This window comes from Impatiens glandulifera, chromosome 1 (assembly GCF_907164915.1).
Source record: "Impatiens glandulifera chromosome 1, dImpGla2.1, whole genome shotgun sequence".
Lineage (NCBI taxonomy): Eukaryota > Viridiplantae > Streptophyta > Magnoliopsida > Ericales > Balsaminaceae > Impatiens > Impatiens glandulifera.
This window is the reverse complement of record NC_061862.1, coordinates 4,416,458-4,436,861: the sequence shown is the minus strand read 5'-3', so window position 1 is coordinate 4,436,861 and position 20,404 is coordinate 4,416,458. Positions and strand designations below refer to the sequence as shown.

Here is a 20,404-nt window from a genome sequence, read left to right as displayed (position 1 = left end):
TCCATCACCAAGGCAAACCGAACCCTCGGGAAGCCAAGACACCGAGTCAACATCAAAGGAGGCAGCAGAGGTTAGTATTCACTCTGAAAACTCCAAATCTCCTAACAAGGACATCGACGAGATAATGGCCGACGTAGGTTTAAATACCTCAGAAGTCATTGTGGACGTAGTCCAAAACATTGCTAAGGAAACCGAAGACGATGTGTCAAGTCATCTTAAGCCAGCTGATCAGGTTGAGATACCCGATTAGAGTGAAATTCATTTGGTCGAAGAAACGGCCAAAACTGTGAACATCACCCCTCCGGCTCAGGAGGGAAATGCTGAAGAAAAAGAACCATCCGGTTCAGCGGGGAACAAGTCCGTTTCAATCGATACAACGCTCTAATCGGCCCAAGATGGGCCAGCTGATTCAACTTTAACACCTGAAGGTCCAATTCATGTTAACAAAGGCAAAGAGGTTTTACTCGAAGATTCCGCGGTAAAGGGAAAAGGTGTTATGCAAACCGGTTCCCAACTTGAGATTATAACCGAGGCCGAGGTCGTCATTTCCGCAGAAGAAGAGGAGGAGATATTTGAGCAGCTCCTTAGGGATATGGACAAAGATACTGGTGAGTTGATATCACCATACCACTTATGGGTCAAACTCCGTTGGGAGACAAAGCTGTCAGACATGATCCCGGAGATGAGCGGTAACAAACACTAGGAGAAACTTATGGAATTAGAAGAAGTGGCTCTCAAGATGGCAGGTACCAATGTTATCCAAGCTGCATTCAACAAAACCGCGGTGATTCACGAATACGCCCGATTACAAGCAGTAGAAGATGCATTGACGGAAGCAGAAGGAGCAACTTTAACTCCTATTGAATCGAGAATGTTTGAACGGTTTTACCCAGTGCGTGAAAAACTCATTAAAAGTGTTGACCGGCTCGAAGTAGAGTGGAGGAACGATTGCAGACATCACTTAACCCATGCCGACTTATATCAAAGCAAACCTTTCTTTGCTGCCGGGGAGACCTCCATGACAGCAGAAAACCGGGGCAGCGACCCTCCTCAAACTGATAAGGCTCCGGAACTTGAGCAGGTAAAGCAAGTGGTGATCGATACACTTACTTCTTGCCTTGGGAACTACAGGATTGCAACCAATGAGAAGATTGCAACAGTTGAAACCAACCTGACGAACACTATCCGGGGATCAGTTCAAACCGAAATGGCCAACACCGCTCAAACATCGATCAGGTCGATGATAGATGAAGCCGTACAAACTTCAGTCAAATCATTGATCGCAGAATCCGTCCAAACCGCAACCGCTCCTTTGGTAGACATGATGCAGGCTATGGCCGTTCAGATTGGGGAGCTGTCCAAACTCCAAGTCAACAATACTCAAGCGCAAATCAATTCTGATGCCGAAACTGCAAAACGACTTCAAGACGAAGAGAGGGAAAGGGAACGGTTAAGGAAGGAAACTGAAGAGAAAGACCTTGCGCTTGCCAAGAAATGCGATAAGGAAGAACATGCAGTTCTACAGGAACCCACACCGGCTCAACCCTCGCACGCTATGAAGACAAGGAATAAGAACAAGCGAAAAGCGGTTTCAGAGGTGATGAAGCGGGCAGAACGAAACAGTCGAAGAGAGATCGAACCGGTCGGTCTAAACGCCGAACCTCTTAACGAAGAAGAAGAAGAGGACCTCGAAGTACTCAACCGGCGTAAGAAGAAAGCAGTCGAAATTTCAACCGCAACCCCAAGCTCCAGACCAATTGTTGCTCAAACGTCTCGCCCACCAAAACCAGTCTGTGGCAGTTTTGGATTCGGCAAACGAACTCCCGGCATCTCAAGTGTATGGGCCGGATGGAAATTCGACGCTGAACGACGAGACAGGGAATGGAGGGCAAGGGAAGAAGAAGAAAGAAGGCGGAAGGAAAAAGAAATTGAAAAGGGGGGACCATCCAAACCTTAATTTCTTTTATTTCCTTAAGAACAATTTATCTATGTTTGATTTGGTTTCAGAACTCAGTCGTTTTTATCATATTTTGAAGTTATTAATTTCCTAAATATCCTTTGAAAAATCAAAACATGTTTTTAAATTTTTCTTAAACAGAAAAACATCAAATAGGGAGAAATTGTTAAACAGATTTTTCAAACCGGCCATACATTACAAGTTTTGAATATTTATTCTAAATAATCAAAAAGGGAGAAATTGATAAGAAAAATTAAGTAAGTTAATTTTCAAACCGGCCATACATTACAATTTTTGAATATTTATTCTAAATAATCAAAAAGGGAGAAATTGATAAGAAAAATTAAGTAAGTTAATTTTCAAACCGGCCATACATTACAATTTTTGAATATTTATTCTAAATAATCAAAAAGGGAGAAATTGATAGAAAAATTAAGTAAAGTTAATTTTTGGAACCGGCCAGAAAAACTAAACAACTATTAACTTCTATGTGCAGGAACAGATCGAATTGCACAAACCGGATGGAGACTCATAAACCGGCTGTTGAACACTTCAAAGAAATCCAGTTCCAAGTGATCAAGTCAAGATCAGAGGAACCGGTTTTAACTCTCTGAAGAGACCGGCTAGCAAAGACAAGTTTACATTTCAACCGGACTATACTGTGTAAGAAACAACCGGAAACTACAATCTGCAGAGATGACGTAATATGATGAAATAGACGTGTATCGAAGGGATAAAAGAAGATAAGATCCGATCAGAAGCATGCGAGGAAAGCAATGATGATTTACTGATCCGACGTCGACAACCGGAAGGTGCATGCCTGACACGTGTCCGAATCTGCAAACCGGCAACGTCATCTTTACCTGAGGAGTGTCTGCATGCTTGCCAAGTGTTGAGGAAGGTGAAACGTGCAAGCAACCTCCCTGCACCGGCGTGACGCTGGATTAACCAATCCCACAGTGAGAGAAGAATGTGACCGTTGGGATCATCCTCTCTATAAAAGGAAGAAGAAGCGACCTCATTAATGGCGACACAAGTTACGAAAATCTTAGAGAGATAAAGAAATCTTACGCGCGATCCAAAACTGTTGTGTCATTAACTGGAAGCTTTGTTTGTGTGTGTTTGTGTTGTATTTGTGTATTACATCAAGGTTAAATTGGTGTAACCGGCGAGTAGCGAGTTGGGCTCGACCGGCTGTGTTATTGTTGTAACTTTGAAAGTTAGTGGAGATCCTTCTCATAACCTGAGAAGAAGGGGTGACGTAGGAGAGTTTGCTCCGAACATCCATAAAAAATCTTGTCCTGTGTTATTTCCTTTATTTACTGCTTACTCACCTAACCTAACCACAAACCAAAACAATCTTACTCCTTATATCAAAAACCGGTCCACTCATATTTCTAAAACCGACTCCTCCTAAACATCATCTAAGTCGCATACGTTGCTTCAGACTGAAACAGACATTTCCGCCCTTGAACCCGGTTCAAGAGTCTGTGACAGTTTGCGAAGTGCTGAGAACGATTATAGTCTATAACCGGACTATCACCAAAGTGTTATGTGTGTTGTAAGAGGCCACCCTTCCTGAAACCGGAAACACCCCGGTCTTCCAAGGGCGTCCCCGATCCTAACAATTATTACGGCTACATTTCTTATAAACATATTTCCCATTAGTGGAAAACACCATTTTACATGTTAAATTTACAAGAACTAATTATTCAAGTATTCAAGATTTTGGTTACTTATGCTATGTTGCGAATTCTCACCTACACAAGTTTAAATTTGATTCGAGAGCCTCTAAATGCATCCTCATATAATTTTCCATGAGCATATGTGTTTCCTTTCCTCACATTATTGTGTGAAACAAAGGACAATTATTTGACTCCATTTTTATCCATTGATGATGATTCCAATTTTTATGATCACGCTTCTACTGAATTTAATATTAATGTTGTTGTTGAAAATCTTGATAAAAATATTTCATCACCTAATTTTATTCCTTATGTTGAAAGTCGACTTTCACCATCTACAAATAGTGTCTCCAATCAATAATGCTTCAACTCAAGTATCACATGAGAGTTTAGTATTCCTTGATCATTCTTCATCTAAGTCAAATATTTCTATTGATTTGAATGACTATGATTCAAACATAAATCTACATTGATGCATGATTATCAAGTTTATATGAATAACTATGATTCAATAGTTAAATCTAGTTATATATCATCAGAAACTAAGAAAATCAGTAAAACATTCTGAACCTACTGTTTTGACCTAATACCATACACCACAAATCTATACATACTACAATTCTGAACCTACTGTTTTGACCTAATACTATACAACAATAATCTATACATACTACACTTTTTCGTGGTTAAATTACTCGTATATGTGTTTTTGACATATGTTTTTATTTTATAGGAACCAAACTCATATGATCAAGCCAATAAAAGCTAGGAACGAGTTGATGAAATAAAAGCAGAGTTAGCTGCTCTAAAAAGAAACTTAGAAGATAAAACAACTATTAAATTTAAGTGGGTCTATATGCTGAAGTTAAATTATGATGGAACAATTAACAAGCATAAGGTAAAATTAGTGACTAAAGGTTTTTTGTGTTGATTATAATGAAATTGTTTCCCTGTTGTTTGACCTGTTATAGTCAGTATGTTGTTCAAAATGCGCGTCTACGTTCGGGACTCGTCTTGCATAGGCTTGTCCGCCTACTTGCGTCCATGTAGGGGCCTAATGCTCACTTGGGTCCGGGATCTATGCTTGGGCTCAAGTCTTGCCTTCGTCAATTGTATCTAGGCTCGAACCTTGACCGCATCTTGGGATTGAGCCCATGTTCCCATGTTCCGCGCATGGGTTCAAGTCCATCAAACCATGGTTGTACCCTCAACCACATCGTTGACTACACACTGTACCTCTGATAAATCCACTTCGGTGCTGTCGGAAGGTATTGTTTGTGGCTCGCCACTAATGATTTTCTAGCTAACTCTGATCTATTTTTTTTAAATACCTAAGAAAACAAATAAATTAACATTATTAATAGATAAATTTATTATATTTATCAACTTATTTTTTTTATACTTTGAGTTTTATTTAAAATATAATCCGAAATTAATTATTTTTAGAATCCAATAGATACGAAATCGTTTTCAAAATAATTATTTGCAATGAGCTGGTAAATGGATTTTAGCAAAATTAATTATTAACTTGAAATTTTTTAATTAAATTAGTGGAGTTAAATTTGAGTGTCTATTATTATATTATTATTATTTAAATAATATAAATGAGCTCATATCTTAATAATTTATAGAGTTTGTTATTGATTTTTTTTGTAGGTTTGTGTTTGAAAAACTTTGATCTATCCAAATTTGAGTTTTAATTAGTTTAATCATCAAAATGTGTTTTTACTTAAAATTTAAATTTAATTAAAAAAATATATATTTTAGTTGATTAATAAGTGCTATTTTGATTAGAAAATTAGTAAATGGGAGAATTTATAAAAAAAAAAACTAGCTTTATTTATTTAAATGAAAATGAGGCCCAAGACAAATGGGCTTTTCATTATAAGTTTATGTAAGTTAAATTCTGTGAAGCCTATGGTTTTTCTTCCCGTATCTTCTCCGTCGCGAAAAGTTATGCTTAAATTCACGTACAATAGGATGCCCAACGACAGATCAATTCGATTTCTTCTCCCTTTCTCTCCGTCTAAGATATCCTCATCTTTGCGTTAGATATCTTCACATACGATAGAAGAATTTCGATTTTCTTAGATTCGTTTCTTCTGCATTTTACAAGTTTTTCAGGCAGGCTAGGCTATGATGACTAAAGTTATACCATCAAACTATGAAGACTCAATGTGAGTTCTTTGATTAATTCATAACAAATATCTCCTAGCCTTTCAATTTTGCAACATCCCTTATTTTGGATTTCTCAATCTGCCTTCTGCATCATATTATTGTTTTCAATCCGTTTGTTTGACGTCTTCTTGTAAAACAAAAAATTAGAGTCTCTGAAGCACTAATCTTTCAGAGTGTTTACAGCGCTGTACGCCAATGCATTCAGAAGTTCTTATATTGATTTTTGTTTTGATAAATTTCTTATATTCTAGTAATCCACGATTGATTCATCTGTTCTGATTGATGTGATCTTGAAAGGCAATGTAATTAGAGTCACTGAAGCATCTTTCTCGATAGTGTAATCAGTGCTATACGTTGCCGATATTGATTTAGGAATCAAGATTCTGCTTTCGACGTTTTTTTGGTAGCGCCATTGTATTCAGATTTCTGATGTTCCTATATGATTTTGGTATTCCCTCGTGGTATTGCTAGATTTCAGAGATTTTCATTGTATTTTTTATTTTTCTATCACCTTAATGGTGATGATCAGTAACAATTGAATATATGATGCATCATCAGTTAGAATAATTTCTATCAAAAGTTATATACGGATTCAATGTTTAGTCTTATGTATATTTCAAATGCCTTCTCAATAGAGTCTATAATTGTGTGATTGTTTATATTCAGATTTCTGTTGTGAGCATTGAATTGATGAATACTTATGAGAACTTGAGAAGATTTTTCTGTTTGTCCAGTTTAATCAAACACTATCTAAGCATTTGACTAATCTGAATCAAATAAGTATGAATGAAACTTTGAATTAGTCATTCCGGTTAATACTGTTCAAACTTGAATTACCTTTGGAACAAATGTATTTCAGTTCACATTTGCATATTCAAAATGGGGTTCAACAACTCTTATCAGTAGCATTATTTCTTTGATGAAGTGCCTTGTAGAATTTGTTTTCTATAACAAATTGAGGTGTAATGATTTCACTTTTGCTGGTTGGTGTTATATTTACCATACACGGATGATGTGCTATTTATTTAATACTCCATTGCTCATTTCTGTTTAACTTTTAGGAATTTTTGTGGAACACTATTAATTAGAGTAAGATTCTCTAAAAAAAACTAAACTTGGGTATTGATTGAATTATCAAAAGGTAAAAAACTATTGGATCTAAGTGGGTCTATAAACTGAAGTTAAATGCTAATGAAACAATTAACAATCATAAGGTAAGGTTAGTGACTAAAGTTTGTTTTTGCAAAAAGATTATAATGAAAGTATTTCCCTTGTTGTTAAACTTTCTGCCAAAACTGGTATTACTAATGTTTTTCTACATGGGTATTTGAAAAAAGAATTTTATCTGGTTCCATTCTTCTTATACAGATGTAAACTGTTGAAAAGTATATATGGCCTTAAACAACCATCTAGATAGTGTAACTAAGAATTTAGTGGAATTCTTTTGGATTTGGTTTATTCAATCTCAAATTGATAACGGTCTATTTATTAAGAAAAAAATTGATTCCTTTTATGGTGTTATTGATATATGTGGATGGTGTATTGATTGCTGGATCAAATATAAAATTCATCTGGTCATAGAAAGACTGTTTACATAAGTGGTTCACAATTAAAACCTTGAAAGAAGCAAAATATTTTTAGGATTAGAAATTACAAAAATAAATAAAAGAATTTATGTTAATCAAAGGAAATATGCTCTAGATATAGTTAAAGATGTTGGTTTATTGGGAGTTAAACCTGCTAAGGCACCTATGATTAAGGGTCTTAAACTTTGTACTACTGATACTAATATAGTTGTTCTTACTAATCTAGAAAAGTACATAAGACTGATTGAGTGTTTATTTTATTTTGATTTTACTTGAACATATATTATTTATGTTAGTTCAAAATCTTATTTAATTTGTGCATAATCTTTTGATACCTCATTGGGAAATTGCTCTTAGATTGGTGAAATACATTAATTGTATTCTTTCTTATGGATTGTTTTATGGGATACATAATTCACTTAAACTGTAGTGTTATTGTGATGCTGATTAGGTCTTTTGTGTTGATACAAGGAAGTCGTTTACTGGTTTTGCTGTGTTTTAGAAGATTTATTAATCTCCTGCAAATTAAGAAACAACCTATTGTGTTTGAGGCAGAATATTGAAGTATGGCTGCTTCAGTTTGTGATTATATTCTTGCTTCAGTTTGTAAACACAACCTATTGTGTTTAGAATGGGTGACTTATATTCTTGCTGATTTATATTTTTACTTGGTTAGAAACACTTAGAGATTGACAATGGGTGAATTACAGTTTGTGAAATACCGAGTTTGATGGTCACTTGGTTAGAAACAAATTTATGGAGGGATTTGTCGTTCCAAAATATGTTCATACAACTGACATTTATTTTTACGAAAGCCTACATGAGTTTTTTCTTTGAGTATCTTCTCCGTCGGATCATCAATGCTTAAATTCACGCAAAGTGAGTTGCTAACGGCAAAGTGAGATGCTAACGACAATTCAGTCATGTTTGATTTCTTCTCTCTTTCTCTGTCTAAGATATCCTCATCTTTGCATTAGATCTCTTCACATATTTCGTTTTTTATTAGATTCTTTTCTTCTGCATTTTACAAGTTTTGCAGGCTATGATGACTAAAGTTATACCATCAAACTATGAAGACTCATTGTTGTTGATGTCTTTGATTAATTCATAACTAATATCTCTGAGCCTTTCAATTTTCCAACATCTCTTATTTTGGTTTACTCAATCAATCTCTTATTTTCCGTTTGATGTCTTGTTGTAATTGTAAGGAAAAAAATTAGTCTCTGAAGCACTAGTCTTCATAGTGTTTACAGCGCTGTACGTTGCCGATATCGATCTAGGAACTGAGATTCTGGTTTTCGGCATTCTACTTTGACGTCTATGCATTCTGAAGTTCTTATATTGATTTTTGTTTTGATAAATTTCTTATATTGTAGTAATACACAATTGATCTGATCCGGTTTGATGTGATTGTGAAAGGCATTGTAATTAGAGTCATGGAAGCATCTTTCTCTATAGTGTAATTAGTGCTATACTTTGCCGACATTGAAATAGGAATTAAGATTCTGGCTTTCGACGCTTCTTTATAGTGCCATTGTATTTATTTCTTATATGAATTTTGTTTTCTCTCTAAGATTATTATATTTCAGAGTTTTCCATTGTATTTGTTGTTGTGCAATCTAAGTTTTATTTCTCTACCACCTTACTTTATTGTTGATAGTCATTAACAATCGAATTGATGATGCATCAGTGACAATAATTCTCATAAGAGTTATATGATTTTAATGTTTAGTCGTGTCTTTCAAATGAATTCTCAATAGTCTATAATTGTGTGATTGCTTATATGCAGATTGTTTGTCCATTTTGATTAAATATAATAGAACACTATCTAAGCATTTAACTAATCTGAATCAAATAAGTATTAATAAAGCTCTGAATCAGTCATTTCGGTTAATACTGTTGTAATATGAATTATACTTGGAACAAAGGTATTTTAGTTCATATTTGCATATTCAAAATGGGGTTTCAACAACTCTCAGGAGCATTATTTCTTTGATGAAGTGTCTTGTATAATTTATTTTCTATAACCAATTGAGGTATAATGATTTCACTATTGTTGTTGGATGGTGTTATATTTACCATACACGCATGATAAATGATGATGAATGTGCTTTTTATTTAATACTTCATTGCTCATATGTGTCCAATTTTTAGGAATTTCTATGGAACACTATTAAGACAGTCTTGGATTATATACTTTATGGTAAAATAATATGTATTTGATTATTTTCTATAGGCTTAATGTTGTTAGTAATGTGTAAATAGTTTGTTTAGAATAAGTTTTCTATTATTCTTTTGTAACTAATTCATTTAGTGAGTGTATATAAATAGGTTTCCTCCCCCTCATAAAGTAAGTTAAGTTTTTATATATTCTTCTCACTACATATCTTTATTAACTTAATATCTAGATGGTATCAGAGTTAGGTGAACAGGGAGAAAAAGCTTGAAAAAATGAGTGATGTATGATTGAAGTTTAAGGATGAATTTCTACTTCACAATTCTGATCATCTTGATACAAGCCTGGTGTCGATCCAGTTAGCGAAAGGAAATTTCTGGAGTCGAGTGGTGAAGATCACGCTTAGAGCTAACTGCTAAGATGAAGCTAAACTATATCATAGATACTTGTGCGAAGTTAGAGGACGAAACTGTATAAATCGAGAAGTGGAATCATGTCGATTGTATTGTTAGATCTTGTATTATTAACTGAATTTCGAAATAAATTTATTAGTTTTTCATCTACACCACATTGGTTAGGGAACTTAGGATTTTGAGTTTCCTATGCGATATGGACATAGCATTGGTGTTCTCATATTGTTCAAGGTAATATATTGTTGGATGTTTATTTGTCCACTAATAAATTGATTCAATTTCTTATGAGATTGAATGAGATGTATATATACATATTAGGAGACAAATTCTGAAATTCAAAGGAAAATTTTGATAAATTGTTCATTGATAAATTGATTCAATTTCTGATGTGCATTCGTTGCCTGATGTATATTTGTAAATGTGACGTTTCAGAGGGAACTTTGGATAAATTGATTCAATTTATGATTGGATCGAATGAGATGTATATCCATGTTAGGAGACAAATTCTGAAATTGGATTTGTTGCTAAATGTATATTTGTCTATGTTACGCATCAAAGGGAACTTTGGATAAATTGTCCACTAATAAATTGATTCAATTTATGATGGGATTGAATGTGGTTTATATACATGTTAGGAGATAAATTCTAAAATTGGTTGCCAAATGTATATTGTACATGTGATGCATCTAATGAAACTTTTATTAAATTGTTCACTAATAAATTGATTCAATTTCTGATATGATTGAATGAGATTTATATACTGTTAGGATCTAGGTCGTCGTTGGAGGACCGGAGTTGGACCGGTTAGCGGGTCTCACTCAAAGGGTGGTGATTAATCCTGTTAGAGATTAACCCCGGGGTTTCAATACTACACAAACTGTCACAAACCCTTGAACTAGGTTCAAGAGCGGAAGAGGTTTGTTTCAGGTTGAAGCAGCACACTTGTATGATAGGCAGAACCGGCTTTGGATGATATAGGTTTGAAAATTGATGGGTCGGTTTTTGTAACCTGGTGATTCGGTTTGGATAGAGTCAAGTATGTTAGAGCGGTGTAGGTAAGTTAGTGTAGGTCGGTTAGAAAATGGAACTGGCAGAAAGTAAATAACAAGAAAGATTTTATGGATGTTCGGAGATAAAACTCCTACGTCGCCCCTTCCTCTCGAAACCGCGAGAAGGATATTCACTAAGGAATACAAATACAATCCGATCGAGGCTTATTTTCTGCTCGATAACACCCTTACAATTTACACCGAAATTGTAAAATACACACTTCAACTTTAGCACTTAGGCTTTCTTTAGAGATAGAACACACTCTTTTCACTTGTAGGTTAAACGTTCACTATGTCTCTCGTATATCACTTGTTCAGTATTATGTGCCCTATTTACTCTTCTTCAACTGCTCCTTTTATATGTGAAATATGCCAACGGTCATATTTCACTTACTTGAATTTGATTGGCTGAGCAGAGGTTCAGTGATTCAGACTCTGCGGTCATCTTTTCAGACCTGGCGGTCAACTCTACAGACTGTACAGTCTGTTCTTCCGGTGTGTAAGACAAACCTGCTAGGTTTGTCTTTTACTCAATGTGGTAACTGTTGGTTAGACAGTTGTCTGTACTTGGAAGATCTCCTTTCTGATTTATCCCGAAGTTGAAAGATCCTGTAGGACTGTCTTCTGCAGCCTGCAGACTTTCCTCAGACTTGTATGGATATGGAAGTGTTCAGTCTGTTCCTTTGGTATCATCTTCAACAGATACCCGAATTGTCTTCTTATACTGGTCGGTCATTTGACTTAACCGAATGGCTTCCGGTGTGATTGGTTTAACCGGACAGCTTCCGGTTATTGCTTTGCCTTGTGGCTGATCGGCTGTCTGGTGTTTCCTGTTTTTAGTTCTGGCCGATCCTTTCTTTGTGCGGTCATGTTCCGAATGTCCTGGTCAGTTTAATAACTTGACCGATTAGTCTTCTTAGCCGGTTCATTTATTTGACCGGTCCGGTTCCTTGTTCCTGCATGGAAGGTTTATTTATGTTAAGTTCTGTGAACTGGTCTAATTTTATCTAACAATTTCTCCATTTTTGATTATTTTATTTAAAATTATCAAAACCATGTAAGTTTGCAAACGTAGGGCGGTTCTTTATTTTACCGGATTTTTGAAACTAACTTGGGAGAATATTCGAAAAATTTTGAAGAAATTTTGAGGAAAATTTTGGAAAAATTTTAAGGAAAATTTTGAAAAATTATTATCTTTTATCTTATCAATTTCTCCCTTTTTGATTATTTTATTTAAAATTATCAAAACCATGTAGAAATGCAAGTATATAGGTCGGTTTCAAAAATATCTTTATATATAGAGAGAGATAACCGAAAGTAGAAAATGAATTAAACATAGTTTTAAGAGAAGTGAGACCCTATTCTGAGTCGGAGAAGTTGAAGTTGGCCATCATATCCTTGGTTCGTTTTCTCTTAACCGGTTGCGGTTGACTGGCCGTATTGGAGACTCGTTGTCTTGTAGAACGCTCCGCCAGATGTTCTTCATCTTCTTCTTCGGTGTGAATATCCGGGTCCGGTTGATTTTCAATAACCGTGTCAGTGACTCTTTCCAGCAGCCCGGCTACTTGAGCCTTCTTTGATGTTTTCCTTTTCCGTTTTTCCGGAACCGAAGAGGAAGGGGCCGTCGTTTTCTTCTTCTTGTGAGCGGTTGCAAATCCTTCGAGCCCTTGTTTTTGTGCATTGAACCGCTCCGGCTCTTTGGCCGCTTGAACCGCTGTGGACTTTGCAAGGTCCGGATACTTAGCCGCTGTGAGTCGTTCCCGCTCGGTTATTTCTTCTCCAGATAGTCGCGGGGGCTCCTTTTCTCTCCGCGCTTCTTCATTTAGCGCATCTTGTACTTCCTTAGCTGCTCGGGCGTTTGCCTCCACAACCGCTATATCCGCATTCAACTTGGCCTTGAGTAATTCATCAACTTGTGCGGTCAGCGCCTTGAGGTCGGCTTCGAGCTTGTCGTTGCGGTCTTCAAGGCTCGCATTCTTCTTTTCCAGTTCTGAGACCCTGTCAAGTGTCGAGCTGACCAGATCCTCAGTGACCTCTGTTAATCGTTGTTCGGTTTGCCTTTCAAACCGATCCAAGTCATCCTTTATTTCCGAGGTCTTTTCTTCCAAGTCCTCGGTTCGTTGAAGATGATTGTTGCGCAAAACCGCTTCGTCCCGGTAGTCAACTTCGATTTGTGATATCCGGTCATCCGCCTTTACGAGATCATTCCTCGTATTGTTGGCGAACCGGAGTGCCAGGCGCACGATTTTCTTCATTTTCTCCTCTAATGGGTGAACCGTTGAGTCTGCAAACTCTTGAATAAGGAACTTAACCCTTTCTTCTGTAATGCCCGATTCTGAGACTCCAGGTTGCTCGGTGAGAGGAGCTTCTATCCTTTCGTCGGTTTCATTTGTCACCGGATCCGCCCGAGGAGGTGTTGCACCATGATTTTGACCGTCATCGGTCTCAGGAGCTGGGGAGTGCGGTCTTTCTCGCTGTCTGCACACCACCTCCAGCCGATCAATTTCTCCAGCGAATTCTCCTTTCGCTATCTCAAGCCTTTCTAACGCCAAGAGCTGTAAGTTAGCCTCCGGTGTTCCCTCAATGTACCTTTCCTTAATCTTCCGGATACGTCCGGTTAGCTTTTGTAACCGAGCTCGCGGTCTCACGATGGTGCATCGGTCCAAGGCTTCGTTAAGAGTTTCTGCGTTCGTGAGGCTCATGACTGTTTCCTCTATCTCCTTCAGCCTTCTGAAGCATTGTTCGTCGGTTAGGCCTGGGAACATATGTTTATAAAGTTTGCTGAATCGGTATTCGTGCCATTCCCGGTATAATTCGCCAACCGTTTGAACTCGCAGTTCAATGTGCTCCAAGATCCGGCGCGCTATAATATCGGCCTTCTTCTGGTCGTCTTCAGGGGTAGCTTCATCCTTCTCACTACTGTCTCCACCGGCCTCGGCGTGCTCAGGACTTGTCGCACCGGTGTTATTAGGACTTGTATCCTCCCCCTCTTCTTCATTCGGTCATTCTCTACCGGAAGGATGTTCATCAGTTTTCTCAGAATCGGTTCGTTCAGACGTGGAGGCCGACTCTTCCTCATCCCTTGTTTGTGATGGCGGTTCCGAGAATACTACCTTCTCCTTGCCCTTGCTTCCGGTCTTTTCTTTTGCCGGGGCCGATTTCTTGGCGGATTTCTTCTTTCGGCCACCTGTGGAACCGGGGGCCGGCTGCTTCCTCTCCAGGAAATGTTTGGATCTTATTAGCCTTCCTGATGGGATAATCACACCAGGACCGATGTTGATGTTATGATGGATCAAGATTTTTCCAAGGGGGATGGCGTATCCCCATGACCGTGTGGTGTCCGGATTCACCATGTCTTTTAAGTTGTGGAATATTTCCTTTGCCCAGTTGACTTTCGTACCTTGTATCAAACCGACTAGCATCTCGATCTTGGCCTTGGTGAGGCTGTTGTAATTTCCGCCTCTCGCCTGAACCGACTTTGTGAAGATGTCACAAAGCGGTATGTACTCCGGTCGAAGTGTCGCTTTCTTACCGGATACTTTCACCGGTTCTTCCTTGGTTGCTGATAGAATCTGGCAGGCTGCCTCGAACGTTGTTAGTTCAAGATCCAACACGGCATCTTGGCCGTCTGTTGGAAGGCGTAGGCTCTCCGCAACCAATTCTTCGGTTAACTCGAATTCAGTACCGCTGACAGTCGCGGTGATCTTGTTGCCAGATAGAGTTGCGGTGTTGAAGAATTCTTCAACCGCTTCTCTGTATAGAACATGGGGACCACCGAGAAAATACTCAAGTCCGGCTTCGGTTACCCGGTTAATAACGTCCTTTGCTGCAGGCGTGCCCTTTTATCGGATTTCCTCGAAATCCACCTGAGTCATGTGTTTGAACAAAGCCGAATTGCGCCTCATCTTAGATGACTGAGAGAGTTTGAAAAACACGAGAGTAAATAACCGCTGAGAGAATTTGAGAGCTTAGAGAGAGAAAGCTGTTTCGCCTGAGAGTGGAATGAAATGGCCAAGAGTGCGGTTTGGAAACCCAACTGTCCCATCAATATTTGGCGGGAGTTTTCCCTCCAAGCCGAATAGGCGGCAAACCGTGGGCGGGAAGCCAGAAGGCGGTAATCGAAACGGCGACAATCGAAAAGGCGTCAATTCAATGGGCGGTAAGCCAGGAGGTGGGAAGTTTGAGCAGGAGTTTTGGGCGGGAGATTTCCCTCCAAAATTATTGATTTCGACTTTGATGACGTAATCTCTCCCTTGAAACCGTTTGATGCTGCGGTTTTCTCAATTTAACCGGAGAGTTTGGTTATCGAAAGTTAACCGGTTATTTTGAACAAGCAGACTATTTGCAATCTTTTGAGTTTAAGCGTTTTTCTTTGAGACCGGATAGGAGCGCGGTTATTTGACAATGTTAACCGGTTACTTAGATAGATATTCAAAATATTAAGATGACCCGGTCATTTAGACTTAAATAGACTTTCATTGAAGGAAAAAGTACAAGATAGAAACCGATAGATGAATCGGTTTGAGAATGGAAATACATAAGAAATAAAGCTAACTTATGTAATAACTACCCTAGAGAACCTTTCTTCCACCGCATCCATGTCGAGAATATTCGAATGAGATGCCGGTGTGCCCGGTCCAAATTCTGGCCGGTACTTGAGAATAAGCCGACTGATGTGAGGGGCATAACCGAGACCTTTCGTGGTTAGCACCATATTTTTCAGGTTCTGAAAGATGACCGTTGACCAATTTATGGCCGTGTTGCTAACAATATGGGTCATGATGTTGTATGTGTTCTTAGAGTACCGCTGATTTGGAGATTGACAAATGATAGACCAGGTCACAATCTCAAGAAGGAGTTGGGTGTGATGAGCGAGGCGAGTTTTTAACCCATAGTTTTCCACCGGAACAACGGTTCCAGAGAAGAATAGTGCGTGATCATATGCCGCACTTCACACTTGGGTTGGAAAGTCAGAAAACCCTTCTGTGGGCAAGTTGAACATGTGGGCAAATTCGGCTTCATCAAGCCAGAAAGTATGGTCTCTCACCGTAGAGACGATGTAGTTACCTCTGATGCAAGCGCTTCTGAAGAACGTCTTAACATCCTCAATGAGTATGGGACCGGATTCTTCGAGAAAGGTTTGAAGGCCGGTGTAAATGAGAGATTCAAACATGATCTCCTTTGCATGATCTCCGTCCCAATGTTCCATGCATGAGTCGAAGTTGATGCTCAAAAAGTTTCCCAAGGTTCGGCTCGGCATGATTTCGGCTTTGCTGAGAGAGAGTGATAGAGTTCAAGAGATTTCAAGAGAGTTTTGTGTTTAAGATGTGTTGGATTGATTAGAGGATGACCCTTTATATAGGGCCGGTTTTGGAGGGAAAATATTAGCATTGAATGTCAGTTTTGTCTTATTAAGGAAGAGAATATTTATGTTTCCAAAATGCATTGGGAAGGGGTTACTTTTAATTTATTGCGGAGCTCGAGGTAGGATTTGGTTGAAAAGTAACCAAGTTAATTGGGTATTGATTACTCAGGTGGTTGGGGGTTACTTCATTAATTAAATATTACTTTTCATTAATAACACACTGAAAAGTAACCGATACACACCGAGGATGACTTAGACTAAAACCGAAAAGAACATAGATAAAGCCGAAATGATCATATGGATGTTGAACAAAGATACACCCGGTGCGTGCAGCAAAATGACGGGTGTAGGAAGGAGTGACCTAGTGACCGCTTGAGGTGACCGCACCGTTGGGGTTGTTGCGATGGTTCCTCCTCCTCCAATCCTTCTCAAACCGCTCATAGAAGGAGTCGGTTACTTCCTTGGTTAGCACTTGAGCTTGATTAAGACCTTCGCTCGGACAGGTCGGTACACCAAGTTGGGGAACGAGGCCGACTGTTCGAACGCTAATCATCCAGATTAGGACGTCGAACAGTACTCTTTACCAATTAACCGGTGTCCCGGTGGTGATGGCAGCCATCATATTGAAGGATGCGGTACAGTAGGTATTCGTCACATCTCTTCCTAAGATGCTTCGACCTATCACGTCATTGAGGAGCTGATATTCAGCCCTCAAAAGTAACTTTGTGCCATGGTCATCGACAGGTTGGTTAGACCTGGCAAATGTTAGGGAGATCTCGGCCTTTAAGTCGACCGGAACGTTGAGATCTGTTAAGCCTTGCTTTGGCAGCCCAAAGCACCTCCCAAAGTCATTCTCCGTGAAGTCGAATACTACACCGCCCACCTTCGATTGGATATGGGTGTCAAAATGCGGTGTGCCTCTGAAAACCCTTGCACATCCAAGAAGTATTGAAGACCTGTGTCTTCAAGTAATTTGATCATTTTGAACACATCATAGTGTTCAGTGCTCTTTGCAGATTTGAAGTCCACTTGGAAGATATTTGAGAACTGAGACATTTTTGTCTTAGTGAGAGAATGAGTTATGACTTGTGATTGTTTTGATTAAGGTTGTTCATCTTATATACTAGTGGAGAGAGAACCCTATTATCCAGGGATCATAGGAGATTATGTCTATTATCTAGAGGGGAAAAGGCTTTGCATAAAATAAGCATGTCTATAGCCTAGGATGTTGGTCATAGACCTGGACCATGAGAGATATCAAATCTTCACGTCTTTTTAGGTGTGACCAGTTTACTTTGAAAAGGAAGTGTTTCAGAACAGATAAACTTAAACATAGATAATTATTCTACTTTTGTTTGAAGTTCAAATAATCTAAGATAAACTATTTCCGAACCGGTTAGTTATCAGTCGTTCATCCCGATGCGGTTATTTGGTGCAAGCACTAAATAGCCGGCCGGTTTACTCTGTCTGATATACCAGGCGGTTCTTCCATAGTTACCAAGAAGATTTGAAATCCAACAATTTAGGAGAAACTACCGGTTTTGTCTGTCCGAACCGAATTCCTTTAAGCATCCTTAAGGAGGATCTGACTAATGTCGGTTAAACCGAGAGTAAGTCTGAATTGAGAGAACTTAGCTTCCTGTAGAGGCTTGGTGAAGATATCGACTACTTGTTGATATGTCGGTACGTATTCCAGTCGGATATGCTTCAGCATGACATATTCCCGGATGAAGTGGTGCCTTATATCAATGTGCTTGGTTCTAGAGTGTAGAATCGGATTGTAGGTGATTGCTATGTCACTTGTGTTGTCACAGAAGATCGGAGACTCTTCGGCTATGACTCCGAAATCCGTCAGTTGTTGTTGGATCCAAAGGAGTTGTGAGCAACAGCTTCCGGCCGCCAAGTATTCAGCTTCTGCGGTGGATGTGGCCACTGATGTTTGTTTCTTGCTATGCCATGAAACAAGCCGGTCACCTAGGAACTGACATGTTCCACTGGTGCTTTTTCTATCGATCTTGCAACCTGCGTAGTCTGCATCTGAATAGCTCGTTAGGTTAAAGGACGAATCCTTTGGATACCACAGGCCGACGTCAGGTGTTCCCTTTAGGTATTTCAAAATCCTCTTTGCGGCTGTGTAGTGGGATTGTTTTGGATTGGCTTGGAATCTCCCACACACACCGACTGCAAATAGGATATCCGGTCTACTCGCTGTCAGATATAGGAGAGAACCGATGATGCCCCGGTAAGCTATCTGGTCTACTGATTGACCCTCATCATCTTTGTCCAATTTAACTGATGAGCTCATTGGAGTAGCCGCTGAGGAGCATGTGTCCATCCCAAATTTCTTTAGGAGCTCCTTGGTGTACTTGGGTTGGCTAATGAAAGTTCCTTCTTCGAGTTGTTTAACCTGAAGACCTAGGAAGAAACTTAATTCTCCCATCATACTCATTTCAAACTTGTTAGTCATCAGGGTTGAAAATTTGTCACACAACTTAGGATCGGTTGATCCGAAGATGATATCATCTACATAGATTTGAACAAGTAAGATATGTCCCTTTTTCTCAAACTTGAAAAGTGTTTTGTCCACCGAACCGATGGTGAACTCATGTTCTAACAAAAATGCAGTTAGTGTGTCATACCAGGCTCTAGGTGCTTGCTTTAGACCGTATAAAGCTTTGTTGAGCCGGTATACATGGTTTGGAAATTCAGCACTTTTGAAACCGGGTGGTTGTTCAACATACACCTCTTCACGTAGGTCACCATTCAAAAATGCACTTTTGACATGCATTTGGAAAACCTTAAAGTTTTTGAAAGCAGCAAAGGCTAGAAAAATCCTAATAGCTTCAATCCTAGCTACAGGGGCAGCTGATTCTTCAAAATCAATGCCTTCTGCCTGTTTGTAACCTTGTGCCACTAATCTGGCTTTGTTCCTCGTGACCAAACCGTCTTCATTGAGTTTATTTCTAAATACCCATCTTGTTCCTATGACCGGTTGATCTTTCGGTCTAGGGACTAGGTACCAGACTTTATTACTCTCGAACTGGTTTAATTCTTCTTGCATTCCCAAGATCCAATCCGGATCTAACAATGCTTCATCTATTCTTTTCGGCTCAATCTGGGATATAAATGCGAAATTAAAATATTCCTCCAGAATTTGACGCCTAGTTCGAACAGGTTCTGAAGGGTCACCTATAATTTGCTCAGAAGGATGTTTAATGTTCCTTTTGACATTCGGTTCAGGGATGTCTACCAGATTACCGTTTGTTTGATCAAGGCTAGACATATCGGTAGGCTGAACAGGGTTGTCAGACCGACTGATTTCCTCGGTTTGGACGGAAGTGTCAGCTTCCTGTCGTGGAACAGCTTGATCCGGCTGATTTTCAAGATTACCCATCTGGTCATGGACAAACCGCCTGAAAACCGGAACTTCATCTTCACTGTCAGAATGGATATTGTTGTTTTCCAATCTGTTGTGTAGATCAAGGCATGATGCAGTATTTTTTTTGGGAAAACGACTTAGCGTCATTTCATTAAAAATTCCCAAAAACGGGAAAAAAAACACGAGTTTAAGAGATCATTCTAGACAGGCCTAGAATGATTTTAAAGTCGTAACATTCTGAATAAAAGCTAAAAACGTAAATGAATTATCTGTTTACAATGCTTTCAATTCTAGTGAGTTTAAAAAACGGTAAATTCCAGTTACTGCAGATATTCCAGTTCTGCTCCGTGCTTGGAATTCCTCTCCACGTTCCCGCGAGGGCGCTGCAATCCGATACAATATCTTTCCATAACTCGTCAATGCTCCTGCGGGTTCTGTCATATACCCTTGCATTCCGTTCTTTCCAAATGTTATACACCACTGCTCCAAAGCCGCACTTGAACACGCTTGTTGCAAATCTATTTCCCTTGGCTTTGAGTAGTGCCGCTTCTTTGATTTCATTCCATTCGCTCGGGAAACTGATCAGCTCCAGGCTTTTATAGAATCTGTCCCAAAG

The 20,404-nt window shown here is 38.9% G+C and overlaps 1 protein-coding gene and 2 non-coding genes across 3 annotated transcripts; 2 read left to right on the top strand and 1 right to left on the bottom strand.

Moving 5' to 3' along the window:
- The first annotated feature begins 5,773 nt into the window (after positions 1–5,773).
- LOC124923197 lies at positions 5,774–5,860 on the top strand. The gene has a single exon (XR_007098203.1). It is a non-coding gene; the product is annotated as a small nucleolar RNA snoR116 (small nucleolar RNA).
- A 2,583-nt stretch (positions 5,861–8,443) lies between these two features.
- LOC124923198 lies at positions 8,444–8,534 on the top strand. Its single transcript, XR_007098204.1, has one exon. It is a non-coding gene; the product is annotated as a small nucleolar RNA snoR116 (small nucleolar RNA).
- A 3,868-nt stretch (positions 8,535–12,402) lies between these two features.
- LOC124929346 (uncharacterized abhydrolase domain-containing protein DDB_G0269086-like) lies at positions 12,403–15,758 on the bottom strand. Its single transcript, XM_047469718.1, has 4 exons — positions 15,625–15,758; positions 14,445–14,797; positions 13,357–14,036; positions 12,403–12,939 (listed from the first exon to the last, which is right to left on the bottom strand). The coding sequence occupies exons 1-4, from the start codon at positions 15,756–15,758 to the stop codon at positions 12,403–12,405; spliced, it is 1,704 nt and encodes a 567-aa protein (XP_047325674.1).
- Between the last annotated feature and the right edge of the window lie 4,646 nt (positions 15,759–20,404).

Coding starts and splice junctions, on each gene's coding strand:
- LOC124929346 (XM_047469718.1), bottom strand. CDS start 15,758: ATGGTGCTAACCACGAAAGGTCTCGGTTATGCCCCTCACATCAGTCGG. Junction 14,037..14,444: donor GCTAGTCGGTTTGATACAAG/GTACGAAAGTCA, acceptor GACCGAATGAAG/AAGAGGGGGAGGATACAAGT. Junction 12,940..13,356: donor CGGGCATTACAGAAGAAAGG/GTTAAGTTCCTT, acceptor GAATTACTCAAG/GCCAAGTTGAATGCGGATAT.